Source organism: Pseudonaja textilis, chromosome 2, assembly GCF_049901715.1.
Source record: "Pseudonaja textilis isolate UNSWEBS1 chromosome 2, rPseTex1.2, whole genome shotgun sequence".
NCBI classification, from domain to species: Eukaryota; Metazoa; Chordata; class Lepidosauria; order Squamata; family Elapidae; genus Pseudonaja; species Pseudonaja textilis.
The window spans coordinates 126,908,841-126,924,302 of NC_141991.1; the positions used below are offsets into that span (position 1 = coordinate 126,908,841).

Consider the following 15,462-nt stretch of genomic DNA (forward strand, 5'->3'; position numbering starts at 1 on the left):
TCATGGCACATCAGGATATTATTTCTCTATAAGAATTGTAACAACAGGATCAATTATTCAGCCAATTATCCCCATATTAAATGATTGCATATATTTAATTCACAATAACATAAAAGTATTTTATTGCTGATAGTTATTACTCCATCTGATTTATTATAGATACCTTTGTAAATTAGACTTTCACTTTATAATCTTTATACATAACAGTCTTATTTCTTGGAGTATTCATTGACTTAAGATAGAATCCGATATTCACTTACCTAGACCAGTGGTCGGCAACCGGTGGTCTGCGGCCCACTGATGGCCCGTGAGAAAATTTTAGTGGGCCACCCCAGAGCCCCCTGAAAGCAATTAATCCAGGCTGCGCGGGAACACTGCGCTGCCTACATACCATGAGAACCCACCCCGCCCACTCACTCCTTACCTGGCAAACTTGCCTGCTAAGTTGCTATTTTTCCTTTTTCCCCCCCCAGCCCTCAGCTGTTCTGCTATTCCAGGAGATTTAGATTAGCTACAAAGCAGGAAATCATTGGATTTCTTGCTTTCTAGCTAATCTTTAGATCTAGGACTGAAGCTTCTATTATTCAGTGCAAACTCAGGTAGCCGATGGCAGAAAGATAGATCTCTGAATGAATCTGTGATTCTGTGAGCAACTTAAATCTGACTGCCTGCTTTGCCTGATTTTGGGTAAAAGTTGCTCTTTTTATTATAAAAATAGATCTCTGAGTGAATCTGTACAACTCAATCTCCCGCCTGCTTTGCCTGATTTGGGGTAAACGTTGATCTTTTTAAATAAAAAAATCAATATTTATATAAATATTTATAATATTTACATACAAGCCATGCCCAGTCACATGATCACCAAGCCACACTTACAAATTAGGCCACGCCCACAGAACTGGTTAACAAATTTGAATCCCACCCCTGCCTCTGTGTGTGTATGGGGGGGGGGGGAGAAATGTTAGACCTGTGTGTGTCACTCTCTCCAACGTCAGCAAACAACCTTCAGTCAAAATTCAGTGGTCCCCAGGATTTAAAATTATGAGTTTGATGGTCCCTGAGGTCCAAAAGGTTAGCAAGCCCTGAGCTAGACTATAGCCTAATAGAATTCAGTGGGCCTTGCTTCAGAGCAAGCAGTTGACATTTTGCACAACTTGAGTATAATAAGGCAGCAAACCTAACATTTCATGTTAAGTCTGCATGTATTTCTCACAGCCAAGGTAGTCTTAGTCTTAGGCATTGAGAATAAATTTTAGTTAAAGGTTTGAGACATATATATATGACATATATGAAGCCTGATGATGGCAGATGAGATTCTGCTGAAATGTTGCTACAACTTTAAAAGCACAACTACAGTGACGTGGGAAAATACCAGAGCAAAGCTGAATACCATACATACATATATATATAAATAATATATATACACACAAACACACACACATATAGAGATGTCAATTAGTTTGCAGAACAAGCTGTCAAATCATAAGCCTTTTCCTATATGTTATTTCCCAGAATCAGTCTCATGCATATTTATGAATAAAACTTTGTACCTTTAACCCTGTTCTATAAAATAGAGAACTCTAAACATTTTTTTAAAAAAATGATTTTAATTGACTGCATAATTATGTTAAACTGGCGTATCTATTTGAACTTCACTATAGTAGAAAAACTTTTCCATATGTTGCAACTTCATTTCCCATAACCTTCAAAAGCCATATATTTATATATGGAATTAAAAAGGTGAAACTGTGTTGCTCAGTTAAAACGAAGACTATTATGAAGCTCCAACTTCAGCAATTTCTGAAGGATAGAAATGGTTTAAACATCCAGCCTTACAAGACAGGTTCACACACAAAAATTACACCACTTTCCTCTTAAAAGTTCTGTTTATTTGGGCACAGTTAAACCAGTGCCACGTTGCTAAGTTACAGCTTTACTAGTCTGACATTTCGACAATAAGAACAATACAATCTGGAATCTACTCAAAACATTAGCCAGGCAAGAGGGGGGAAAAAAGCCAGCAGTCAGCTGACTATATATATATTGTACTCCTGCCATGTGCCTGCAGGTTTTTTTTTGAGAGAGAGTGAGTGAGTTGGAAGGGATGACCTCCCACGTATTCTTTTTTAAAGTTTATTTTAACAAGAGGCAAGATGGGAAATAGGAAGGCAGAAAACTGCTTCCAAAACGTTTCTTCCTCCTCGGCGCGGGACTCAGATAAGCGTGTAACCTTCACACGTGCCCGGCCATGTTCCAAGTAGCAGCCATCAGGGAGAACTTTTACGAAAGGTCACTGCGACGTTTCATGGCCTTCTCCTCCCGCCCAGACTCCTTCACACACACACAAGAGGAACAGACAGAAGAATCTAACACAACTTAGTCTACGGACTCACAAAAACGGTCCGGCACGGTCCCCTGAACTGCGCTCCCCCTCAGGCCTACTTCACCTTTACGCGGCAAGCCACGCTTCCACATCCTGTCCCCTTCGCCCACACGACCGCAGATCTCGGCCCCTGTTCACAGGCCTTCCTGGGCCGCTCACGAAGCTTGACCTTGGGAGGCCCACCCACTGGCCCAGCGTGTCAGATTGGATCCCGAAACCCGCTTCGCCCCATTACCCGCCGGCGGCCGCGTGATCCTCCTCCTCCTCCTCCTCCACCTCCAATGGCGCACCATGGCGGGCAAGTGCGCCGGGAGCGCCGTCCCCCTCCAACCTCCCTCCTTTCCGCCCGGAGACCCCCTCCCAAGTAACGCTCCCCACCGGCGCCCACGCGAGCGAGGGGGCAATTTGCTGTGTCAGCCACCATCCCCCCACTCCAGCCGGGCGGCTGGCGGGCGATCGCGCGCCGCCTGGCGAGTCACGTGGCTCAACCCCGACTCACCTCCATGAAGAGCAGCATCTTTTTCCTCCAGCCTCCCCCGGCCAGTCTTTGACCCTCCCGACCCCGACCGAAGCCCCCGAGGCGAGTCGCCGAGGTCGTCTTCCTCCACCACTGCCGGCAACGAAAGCCTGACTCCGCGCAAAAAGACGAGAACTCCGCCTCCTCCGGCCTCCTTCTCCTTCCTGCCGCCGCTATCGCTCCATTCACCACCAGGGCCGAGCCCCAGCAGCAGCAGCAGCCGCCACACGCAACCCTTCCCCCCTCCCCTTCCGGGGCAATTTCCACAAATGCTTCCGGACCACGAGCGGCTCAGCTCCAGAGAAATGACCCTCTGCTGACAAGCGATCGCGTTAGCAGCAGAATGTACCATTAGCTGAAAGGGGGAGGAGGTGTCATTCTCCCACCTGTTCTTCGCAGGATCCATTCTTTTTGCCCGTAGGGAGCGTCGTATTGCAGGAATGTAAAAAACACCGCAAGATAGGGGAACCGCCTTATTGTATCCAGCCTACCCTAAAAATCTATCTTGTACGGTCTCCGCATTATTTTAATTTGGCTAAGTTCACGCCTGAGTACTTTAATCCAGCTACATTTTCTCAAGTGTAGTGTAGGGGTGTTTTGGGGGTTTTTTTGCTCAGAGCTTGTAAGACGATTTTGCAAAATGCTGCTTCTTACAGTACCTTCCTTCAGTCACTCCAGTATGCTAGAACTAAAGTTTTGTAGCATCTTGAAGACTAAGAAAGCTATTGTTTTAACTGCTATGTGTAACCTATTTTCGGGTGTGGGTGTGTGCTCTTTCTCTTGATCACATAATTGTTTGATGAAGGCATCCTTTTTTCATAAACTTCATTGCACTGAAGTTACAGAACTTAGTGTCCTGAATTAAAGAAGACAAAACCTATTCCATATTACTACTAGTCTATTACATAGCAGGTACAGAGAGGCAGGGGGATATAAGTAGAAAAAAATATATCAAACTTTTAATTAAATCTTTGTCACCCAACATCTCCATTATGTTTTCATAGTATTTTTCTGGCCCACCATGCTTTCTGTTTTGATATAACTACAGTACAGAGCCATACAAGTGAACAAGGAGGTTGGGATTTCCCCAATATTATCTCCCTTTTTATTATTCACCTGTATGTTTGCTGGCAGAAAGTGTTGTAAACAACTTTCCTGAATTGTATCTTGCACACAAGTTTTGGATTTGGCACAATATAGTTATTCTGATTATAGTGTTCTATATGTGCAATGCTCAAAGCATCCTTTTTTTTAAAAAATAGGCACAAGTTGAAATAGAGGGGAGGTTAAAAAAGGCAAAATCAAGAATGCAAAAGAAAAAAACCCCAATTTTCTTTGGTACAGGTACATTCTACATTAACCTCTTACTCTAAAATGAACAATACACAATATTTCTATAATCATAAACAGCTCTAATTTTCAAAGCCCCAAATTAAAATTTAATTTCCTTCCATTTCCCCCAAGAAGTTCAACAGTGGTTGAACAGATAGGACAAATAGATGTTGATCCTCTTTTTTGTGAAGGTGAAATTCTGTGCAGCACAAGGTTTTTAAGCTTCCCCACTTACTCAAATTTGTATAAATAAATCATTTTGAACAATAAATACTATTTTATCTCTTAGCTATGCAGCACCAAGACTGATTCAAAGATGATAGATTAAATAAGATCGGACAATTTTGTTAATCAAATTTCTGTTATTTTGGAGAAGGGATTAAGGTAGACAACAACATGTTTGGCTCATGACATGTTGAGAAAGAAGATAAGATTAGAAGATAACTTTATTGTCATTTTTTTTTACTGTGAGCATACTGATACACTTAAAAATAAAATTCTGTAATCTGCTTTCAAGAGAAACACATGTACACATGCTATATGCATACATACATATACCCATCCATCCATATAATCTTATCTATTTTTCCAAGTCATGGAATAAAATTGTCCAAGTTGTGAGTCAAAAAAATTTCCTCCAAGTAATTGTCATTCTTTGATTCTCTGTCAGTAAGCATGCAATAACAAATCAATCAATTGTGAACATCTATCTGTGAAAGATGCTTCAGATCAGCTGCCTGCTATGCAAAAGTTATAACATTAAATACTTTGTAACATTTGTAATGTAATGGCTTACACTGGCAATTCAAGTTTGGAGAAATAATGCCAGGATTGAAAGGGGACTCTGTTCAGTGCCAATATACAAATATATTCAATATTTTCAAAATGTCTTTAGCTAAATTGAGGATTATAATCCTCAACTACTACTGTATATTACTGAAGCACTGCAATGCTGCTTTCCTTCCAAAGATCTGATATATGGTGGGACATGTTATCAATGAAACTTCCTATTCAATATGTAGAATTATGAGTTTCTTTTCTCTGAAGCTTCTTTATATGCAAATGTTTGTTGCTTGCTTAGTGACATCATGAATTAGAAGCCATGGAATGGCAACGGAGACATCAATTCTATAAACAGAATCTGCTCCTCTCTGGGTGATTTTCCATTTAACTGTAAAAAAACAAAAAAAATGAAATGTAAATCTCTTTGTTGTCACCCATCCACTTACCTACCAACACAAATGATGTGATAAGAGTAGGGGAAGCTTATCTGGCTCTTTCTGTGCAGTAATCATGCATTCCCAAAGGTTTGTTGCATGGGAAAATCTACCATCCTTGATTTCAAAATCTGATGACTTTGAATTTTCATCATCAAAATCAGGAAGTGTGAGAGAATATGAATCAGAAGGTCTTGATGTGTCCAAAATTACAACCACCAAAAAGGAAACCATGCCTATGCGTTCGGTTGAAATTCCTCCTCCTATAAAGCGTGTTTTGGATAAAATTGAGGTGTCACAACTGGAACGAGCCAAGAAGGTAGGCGCCAAAAATGTAGCACCTTGCTCTGGAAAAAAACAAGTTTGCATAACTCTTCACAATAGCATCTAGGTTTGCCTCATAGATTTATGACTATCAATTGCATATGAAGCACAAATATTCTTGGACCAAAAATCAGTACGATTTTTACCATCAAACAAAATATAATCTGATTCTGGTCATTAATTAAGGGGAAGAAATGGTCAGCTCTTAAACTTTATTGCTACAGTACTATAATCTGCTTTTAAATCGTTATCATCACTATTATACTTTTGGGAAGAAAAGTCGCAAATGTATCTATATCTACATTTCCCAGATACGGAGACAACATCTTATGGGATTTACTGTCTTGGGGCGGGGGGACATCTGATGTTTTTTTAATACTAGGAAATGCAGTTTGAGGAGAGTAGCATTTGCTATTCGCCCTCAAATATCCCAATGTTTTTGTTCAGGCTTGTTGAGCATCTCCAACCACCTGTGAAAGGTAGGAAGAAGGAAAATATTAATTTATTCCACAAATAAATGCTAAAACACCCAAATTAAGCTCTTTCATATTGAAAAATGCTATATTATTGAATCCCTTCCTGAATGAAAAAAGAAAGCACAATGCTTTCCTTTTGCTAGTAAGCAGAGTCTAGGTCCTGTTTTGTTTTTTGTTTTTTTTTTATAATGGGGCTGAGAGCGATGCTTCAACGAAATCTATAAGCAGAGTTTTAAGTTTATAGTTATGTTCTTTTTTCCAAGGTTTCTGAATCTGGAGGTTTTACATAGTTTGAGTAATACCTGCAGAAATGGATTGGCCTATCTTTTATGAATTTGTTCTTTTTAAAATCAAAGAGACTTTCACTATTATTTAACTTTTTTTTTAAAGGGATACATTTCTATCCCCTTTCTTCATAGGACACAAAGCAGGTAACATACCAACCGAAGTATTACAGTAAGCTCACATTCACACATTTAGAAATTTCCCAGAATTTTAAGAGGAGAGTGAAAGAGCTCCAAAACTAAGAAGTGATTTACACAGCTGAGTTAGGAATTCCTGTAACAATTCAATATACTACTTTTCCCTGCAAATATGTTCTATTCTTTCAGGATATTTCTAAAAAACTCTTTCGCATTCTGGAGAATGTGAATCGAGCTTATGAGCGCTACAAAAAAGATGATGGCATCGATCCAAAAATAGAAAAGGAGTATCACTCCATACTAACATGGGAAGAGAAAAACCGTCGATCTCAATTCCTAAATGAAATTGACTGTGTACTAAATGTCAACATGGACAAATTACAGGAACTACGCCTAGTACTGGACTCATTAAAAGAATGCAGTAAGTTCTGTAACTCCAACAGTGGGAAGGGATGCTCTGTCAAAATTCTATCTCGTAGAAAGGTTGTTTTTTAAAAGAGTTTTGAGAATCTGATCCAATATACTGTAGAAGACAAGAATCTACCACTGTTAAATTAGATAGACTTATATAATGCATATGGAGCCTAGGTTTAGCTAACATTTAATAGGAATCTATTCTAACACAATGGTCTTAATCTTCTATACCAGGGGTGTCAAACTCGCGTCATCACGGCGTCACATGACGTATTGGGACTTTCCCCCCTTTGTTAAACTGGGTGGAGGTGGGGCCAGCACGTGACGCATCCGGCCCATAGGCCATGAGTTTGACAGCCCTGTTCTATACCTTACATCCCGCCAATTGCTCTATTAAATTGGATCTTTCAGCGATTGAAAGAAAAAGTCATTTTTTTCTTGGAAGGATATGCATTCATTTACACACATTCTGCTGTTAATTTATCAGTTGTACCATGTTTTAGTTATTTAATTAAACTTCCATTGGTTTATTTTTAGTTCATCAGCTAGGTGCATTGCATCTATTTACCTCTGTATCCTCATTCTGTGAAAAAGACTTGCGACCTCCTGCCAGCTTCCCCACTGTGGGAAGCCATCAGGGAAGGTAATAAATGGTGATCACACAACTCCAGAACACCTTTGTGAGTTGGTTGCCAAGTGCCCAAATTGCAATCCTATGGGGCACAGGGATGCTGCAGTGGCTGCTGCTTGAAAGACTGGTTCTAAGTCTCCTTGTTGAGCACTTCTGAAACTTTAAACATTTGCTGAATGAGTGGTTGTAACCAGTGGTAGGATTCAAATTTTTTTACTACCAGTTATGTGGGCGTGGCTTGGTGTGCATGGCAGGGAAAGGATACTGTAAAATCTCCACTCCCTCCCCACCCCACTAACCTGCTTTCCAGCTCTGTTCTCCTGTGCAGGGCAACCAAAGAAGACCCAGCCAATCAGCTGGGACTCAGGAGGCAGAGAATAGATGGGGGCGGGGCCAGTCAAGGGTGGTACTTGCCAGTTCTCCAAACTACTCAAAATTTCCACTACCGGTTCTCCAGAACTGGTCAAAACCTGCTGAATACCATCTCTGCTTGTAACCCAAGAAGTGCCTATAATTAGGACAAACTGTTTTGTTAAAAAAAAACTACTTTCATGTAATAAGTTCAATGCAATAAATTTTCAATTGCTATCTCTTGGACTAGGAATGCTATAGCTACTTATTATTTGGCAAGATTCTGAGATCTGCTTAAGTTTTAAATCAAGGAATAAATCCTGAATATAAACACTATCAGTGGGAATGCCTGCTAGCAAATAACTGCAAGCTTAAACTTCAGGATAATTTTTCACACACACACACACACACACACACATACACACACACACACTCCCCCGTAAGAATTAATGTAGCAGAGGATAGATAGTGGGCTAGTAGATAGTGGGCTAGTATTCAGATTTGGTATTCTCACTTATGGAAACTTCCTGGGTGATTCTGAATCAGTAACTCTCTCTCTTAGACCAGGCTATCTCATATGGTTGTTATTGTGAGGAAAAAATGAAAAGGAGTCTTAAAAGCTTAGATTGCCAGGATATCTAATAAATAAGCAAGGCCTGTTGATTTTTCTCTCATATTAATTGTGCGATAGCTATGAATTATCCTAATGTAAAATTAATAGTCATTTTTTTCAATAGATACCGAAGCCTCTCTTTCTTTCCAATTCCCAATATGTGAATGTGCATACAGAAATGATTAAAACAAAGTAATTGATTAAGTATAGCTTTAATTCTTGTACATGAAAATCTTATTAATCTTTGGAAACAATAGCTACAAGAAATCATTCAATACTAAATATTATTGAGCTAGCTCAGCACTCTCTATTATGAGCCCATAAAGAGGCTTTCCAATAATTTGGATCCTTTTTCATGGGCAAGGCTATTATAAGAAAGAGTGAGGAAATTACTTGCAAGGCAGAGGTAGCAGAAGTACAGGTAGTCCTTGACTTAAAAAACAAAATTGGGACCAGAATTTCTCTTGTTAAGCAAGGTGGTGGTTAAGTGAGCCACATCCAATTTTTATAATCTTTATTGCCATGGTTATTAATTGAATCACTGCAGTTGTTAAGTGAATCATGGTTGTTAAGCAAATCCAGCACCTCCCATTGATTTTGCTTGTCCGATGGCCCCTGGGAAGGTCACAAATGGCAATCACTAAGGGGTGTGCATAAGTGCACCATCGTGCCTAACATCCCTATCCTATTGTCCCCATTTATTCATACCTATTTCCTGTATTCTTCCTCATGTTTATACTTATACCTATTATCTTGTAAGCAATTGACAAATCAAATAAATAAATAAATAAAATAAATCACATGATCTTGGGGTGCTGCAACCATCATCCATCATAAATACATGCTGGTTGCCAAGTGCCCAAATTTTGATCATGTGACTGCGATGGTTGTAAAGTGTAATGACCGGTTTTAAATCACTTTTTTCAGTGCTGTTGTAACTTTGAACCACCATTAAACAAAACATTGTAAGTCAAGGCCTACCTGCACTGTAGTACTGGCAGACTCCTGGAGCTCTCTACTGAATTCCAGCTGGACTTTCTTTGTAGGAGGATAAGAATTTTTTTTATATTATTTGACCAGTGCTGGACCACTCTAGCTTCTGCTAGAAGACAAGAGTTTTACTGGAAGAGTCAAGTAAGTTTAATTGCCCTCTCTTTCCAGTATATTAGAGCTGAATGTTGTCCTTTACATCGGCTCTAAACAAAATTTCTAAAGACCAGTCTGTCCTTCCTATAATCTGCTGCTTGGTACTTTAAACCAGGTTTGGATTTTCTATGTGAGAAAGCCGTATATCTGAATTATGAATCTAGCAACATAAAGTCCCTTGAATGTATCACAGAATTGAGGCCTTGGGAAACAGTTCTCCATATAATTTTCATATTGTTGGACTGCTCTACGGAATTTTTTCCAAAGGAAAAAAATTAATGTTATTTACAAAGGATCTTTCTACCATCCCATTTGACTTTAAAATTTCTCTCTAGGTGGAATGCTGGAAAAAGTTGAATTAGAAGAAAAACTAATTCCCAGTGAAGCAATGATTGAGAAAATGGAGATAGATCTCTTGAAATTTATTGAAAAAATTGAAGAAAACGTTCGACGTTTGATCAAGCTGTTCCAGCCACTCCTTACAGAGAAAATGAAGGCACGACGAAAATCAGGTACCTAAAAAAACAGTAGTGGGTTCTCCAGAAGCGATATTTTTGGCTTAATTACAAAATGTATCTGAGAACAATAACCTGCCAAAAATCAGCCACAAAAGACCCAATGTCAGAAGCAGAATCAATCTCTAAGCCACTGTCAGCGTTTGCATGTTGCTAGGGAAGATGTACATTTCAATCTGCTTTGTGTGACTGATGTCCTTTTAATCACTATACAAATCCCAGTCACCTGTTTCCAATTTTTATCATCTGTGCAGTTTTACCAGCTGTGTCCCAAGTCTATTGTTTAACAGTATTTGTAAGCTGATTTCTGAAGAACTTTTTTTTCATTATTATTATTATCACATTTGTTTGCCACCCATCTCACAGTTTGATGTGACTCTGAGTTGCTTTTGTTTTTTAAATATATCTAATATGCATTCCCTGTCCATGTTCTTGTACAATTTATGTTACAGATATAAGTACAATTAGTTGTAATTTTCTTCTTGACATATGAGATTGTTTATTAATATAATCTTATTTGATATATAATCTTATAGTAACAATGTTTAATAATTTCTGGTCCAATGATCTTTTATCTCTCAATTCAATTTTACATTATTACCAATGTTACTACTATTCCTCTTATTGCTATCGTTATTACTCTTATTATTACCTTTCTACCTCAGGTCAAAAATATGCCCTTCTATTTAAAGCATGGCGAGATAAAGTGGCAGATACGCCTCAAGAAGGTGAGCCTTTGACACCTGAGCAGATGTTGGATGATGAATCTCTTGCTTTTACCCGTTGTCATGAAGTTAACAACATGATACACGAACTAGGGGAATCTTCATTTTTCAACAAAGCAGAAATAGCTGCCCTCAAGTACACTACAACCATGGTAGGAAACCTTATAAAGGCTTTCAGCCTTCTAGTTAAACAATGCCGCAATCTAAGACTCAAGTGTGACAGTCTAACTATTGTGGAAGGCAGGAAGCAAGATCCTCAGGTTATAGTCCTACAGAGAGAACTGAGAATGGCTCTGGAGAGAAAGATGGCATTGGAGAAGCAAGTCCAAAGTGCTGAAGAAAGATGCATGGCACTTCTGGTCACAAATGAACTGATTCAAAAAGAATTGCATGATGCAAATGAGAAAGCATCATTAGCAGATAACATCACCTTTCCCAGGGTTACCTCAGGTAAACCTCAGAGTAAACCATCGGATGTTGAAAAAGATGTAAAAAGCAAACAAGGTGAGAAACCAAAACTCATGACAGAACCCAGAAGGAAGGTAGCTAGAAAAGGTGAAGGAGAAAGCTTGGATGAAAAATGGGAATCTCAAGGAGAGGATTCACAAGCATCTCTACTAACTATTTATGGGAGAGAACCAACTCCAACTGGAAGCATCCAGGATATAAAACTTAAACAAAAGAAAACAGTTTCTGACAAGGGGAAAACAAAGCAACCCCCAAAGGCTACAGATGAAAAAGGTCCATCAATGGAAAGATCACCGGAGCTACTTGACCAAATGCTCACTAGTCACAAAACATTGGACACAGAATCTGATGGAGTGGCTCCTAAATCCAGTGATGAAAAGCCTATTGAGAACAGTCGATCTTCAATGGAACCTTCAACTTTAACTGAACCGACTGCAGAAGACATTTCAGGTCAAAGCCTCCAAAAAGATAAAAAAGGAGCTAGGCGCAGGATATCAATCAAAGGCACAGCAGATAAAATTGTACTGAGTGTAAAAACAAAAAAGGCAGTCAAATTCCCACCTACCAAGGATACACCTACCCAGGACATGCCTAGCCAGGACATAACTCCCCTATACACAACTGTCCAGGAAATACCTGAAGGTGAATTAACTCAAAAGCCAGTGATGACTTCAGAAACCAAGAAGGAACCAGAGACCCTAGATAAAACTCTGACACAAATAGCTGCAGCAGAGCAAACCGAGGAAGCCCCGAAACCGCTAGCAGACAAATCAAAAAATATCCGAGAAAAGAAAGAAACAAAGCGGTGGAGCAAACTATTACAACTCCCAAAGCAGGCAGAGAAGTCTGAAGAAGTGAGACATGGTTTAGATGTAAAGTTGCAAGAGACTGCCAGGGACATACCTACCTCAGCCAGCCCTACCCAAGAAATACCTATCCTAGACACCCCTACCCAGGACACCCGTACCCAGGATATACTGACCCTGGACACCCCTACCCAGGACACCCGTACCCAGGATATACTGACCCTGGACAAACCTACCCAGGACACCCGTACCCAGGACACCCGTACCCAGGATATACTGACCCAGGGCACCCGTACACAAGACACTCCTACACAGGACACCCCTACACAGCAGATAACTAGAGGTGAATTAACTCAAAGCCCTACAACGACTTCAGAATCCAAAGAGGAGCCAGTGTCTCAAGATAAAGATCTGACACAAACAGCTGCAGCAGAAAAAACTGAGGAAGCCCTGAAACAAATAGCAGACAAATCAAAAGATATCCGAGAAAAGAAAGAAACAAAGCGGTGGAGCAAATTATTACAAACCCCAAAGCAGGCAGAGAAGACTGAAGGAGTAACACATGGTTTACATGCAAAGTTGCAAGAGACTGCCAGAGACACACCTACCCTGGACACTCCTACCCAGGACATTCCTGGAGGTGAAGTGACTCAAAGACAAATGACAACTTCAGAAGCCAAGGAGGAACCAGAGTCTCAAGATAAAAACCTGACACAAACAACTATAGAACAAGCTGAGGAAGCCCCAAAACAATTAGCAGACAAATCAAAAGATATCAGAGAAAAGAAAGAAACGAAGCGATGGAATAAAGCATTACAAGTCCCCAAAAAGGCAGAGAAGTCTGAAGGAGTAAAACATAGTGTAGATGCAAAGCAGGCAGAGAAGTCTGAAGGAGTAAAACACGGTGTAGATGCAAAGTTGCAAGAGACTGCCAGGGACATACCTACCCCAAGCATTCCTATCCCAGACACCCCTACCCAGGACATTCCTGGAGGTGAACTAACTCAAAAACCAACAACTTCAGAAACTAAGGAGAAGCCAGATTCCCAAGATAAAGATCTGATACAAACAACTATAGCAGAGCAAATTGAGGAAGCCCCGAAACAATTAGCAGACAAATCAAAAGATATCAGAGAAAAGAAAGAAACGAAGCGATGGAGTAAAGCATTGCAACTCCCAAAGCAGGCAGAGAAGTCTGAAGGAGTAAAACATAGTGTAGATGCAAAGCAGGCAGAGAAGTCTGAAGGAGTAAAACACGGTGTAGATGCAAAGTTGCAAGAGACTGCCAGGGACACACCTACCCCAAGCATTCCTATCCCAGACACCCCTACCCAAGACATTCCTGGAGGTGAACTGCCTCAAAAACCAACAACAACTTCAGAAACTAAGGAGGAGCCAGATTCCCAAGATAAAGATCTGATACAAACAACTATAGCAGAGCAAATTGAGGAAGCCCCAAAACAATTAGCAGACAAATCAAAAGATATCAGAGAAAAGAAAGAAACGAAGCGATGGAGTAAAGCATTGCAACTCCCAAAGCAGGCAGAGAAGTCTGAAGGAGTGATTCATGCTTTAAATATGAAGTTGCAAGAGATTGCCAGGGAGAAGGATGGTATGATAGATATAGAGACTATCAAACATGTTTTTGAAGAATTAGAGTCATCATATAAAGACACTGCAGCAGGACCAGTGACTGGAGGCCGCCATACAGAAAAGCCTGCCAAAATATTCAGTGGAAAAAAGCCCACAGTGCCTCCTGACTCAGCTGAGCAAGCATATACTACAAAAGAAAAACGGAAAATCTCAAGAGTTGAAGAAACTGCTCTCCGTGAATTTCAAGAAGCCACTCTTGCTTGTTTAGAAGACAAGCTAGAAAAGTTAAAGAAAGGTCATCCCGGCAGTAGGAAAGTATCAGTTCAATTACAACACACAGATCTACAAGCTCAACAACTCTTTAAGGCAATACAGGACAAAGTGGAAGAATGCTTCTTGATAAAGCAAAAGTCCTTTATTCATCTGGAGGAAGATAAACAGATTTTGGAAAGCATGGAAAAGTTGGAAGATAAAAGTGGAGAAGAAATCACCAAAATTTCTTCATCTACTCATGTCACCCCTACTCAGGATATACCTACCCAAGACACAACTCCACAGGACTTTCCCACTCAGGTCCTGCCTCCACCTCCTCTGGACATACCCACTGAGGTCCCACCTCCACCTCCACCTCCACAGGACATCCCCACTCTGGTTCCACCTCCACCTCCACCTCCACCTCCACCGGACATACCCCCCTTGGTCCCACTTCCCCAGGAAATACCTACCTTGGTCACACCTCCCAAGGACATATCCACTATGATCCCATCACCATCTCCCCAGGATATACCCCCCCTGGTCCCACCTCCCCAGGAGATACTCACTCTGGTCACACCTCTCCAGGACATACCTCACCTGGTTCCATCCCCACTTTCCCAGGACATACCCCCTGTAGTCCCATCTCCCCAGGAGATACCAATCCTGTTCCCACCATCCCAGGACATACCCAGCCTGTTCGCCCCTCCCCAAGAGATACCTACTTTGCTCCCACCTCCCCAGGACATACCCACTCTCATCCTGCCCCCACCTCCCCAGGATATACCCCCCTGGTTCCACCTCCCCAGGAGATGCCCATCCTATTCCCACCACCTCAGGAGATACCTCCCTTGTTCCCGCCTCCCTGGAGATACCCCCTGGTCCTGCCTCCCTGGAGATACCCCTCTGATCCTGCCTCCCTGGAGGTACCCCCTTGGTCCTGCCTCCCTGGAAATACCCACCATGGTCCCAGCTCCGCTGGAGATACCCACCCTGGTGCCACCTCCCCTGGTGATGCCCACCATGGTCCCGCCTCCCCTGGAGAAATCCAACCTGGTCATGCCTGCCCTGGAGATATCTACCCTGGTCCCACCTCCACCTCCTCAGGACATAGTCCCCCTGGTCCCACCTCCCCAGGAGATACCCACCCTAGTCTCACCTCCCCAGGAAATGCCCACCCTTGTCTCACCTCCCAAGGATATATCTACCCTGGTCCTGGTTCCACCTCCACAGAAGATACACACCCTGGTCCGGCCTCCACCTCCACAAAGATACCC

At 41.3% G+C, this 15,462-nt stretch overlaps 1 protein-coding gene across 4 annotated transcripts in view; it reads right to left on the reverse strand.

The window, feature by feature from the left end:
• Positions 1-3,204, reverse strand: part of LARP4 (La ribonucleoprotein 4) — a 38,388-nt gene extending 35,184 nt beyond the window's left edge. For 2 of the 4 annotated variants that reach the window (XM_087925174.1, XM_026717469.2), the window contains exon 1: positions 2,883-3,204. Coding sequence is in view for 2 of the 4 variants with exons in the window: in XM_087925175.1 (XP_087781301.1) it covers positions 2,883-2,900 (18 nt within the window). In the remaining 2 variants the exon portion in view is untranslated. The remainder of the gene's footprint in view (positions 1-2,882) is intronic. The other 2 variants (XM_087925175.1, XM_026717472.2) reach the window with 2 other exon arrangements.
• Between the last annotated feature and the right edge of the window lie 12,258 nt (positions 3,205-15,462).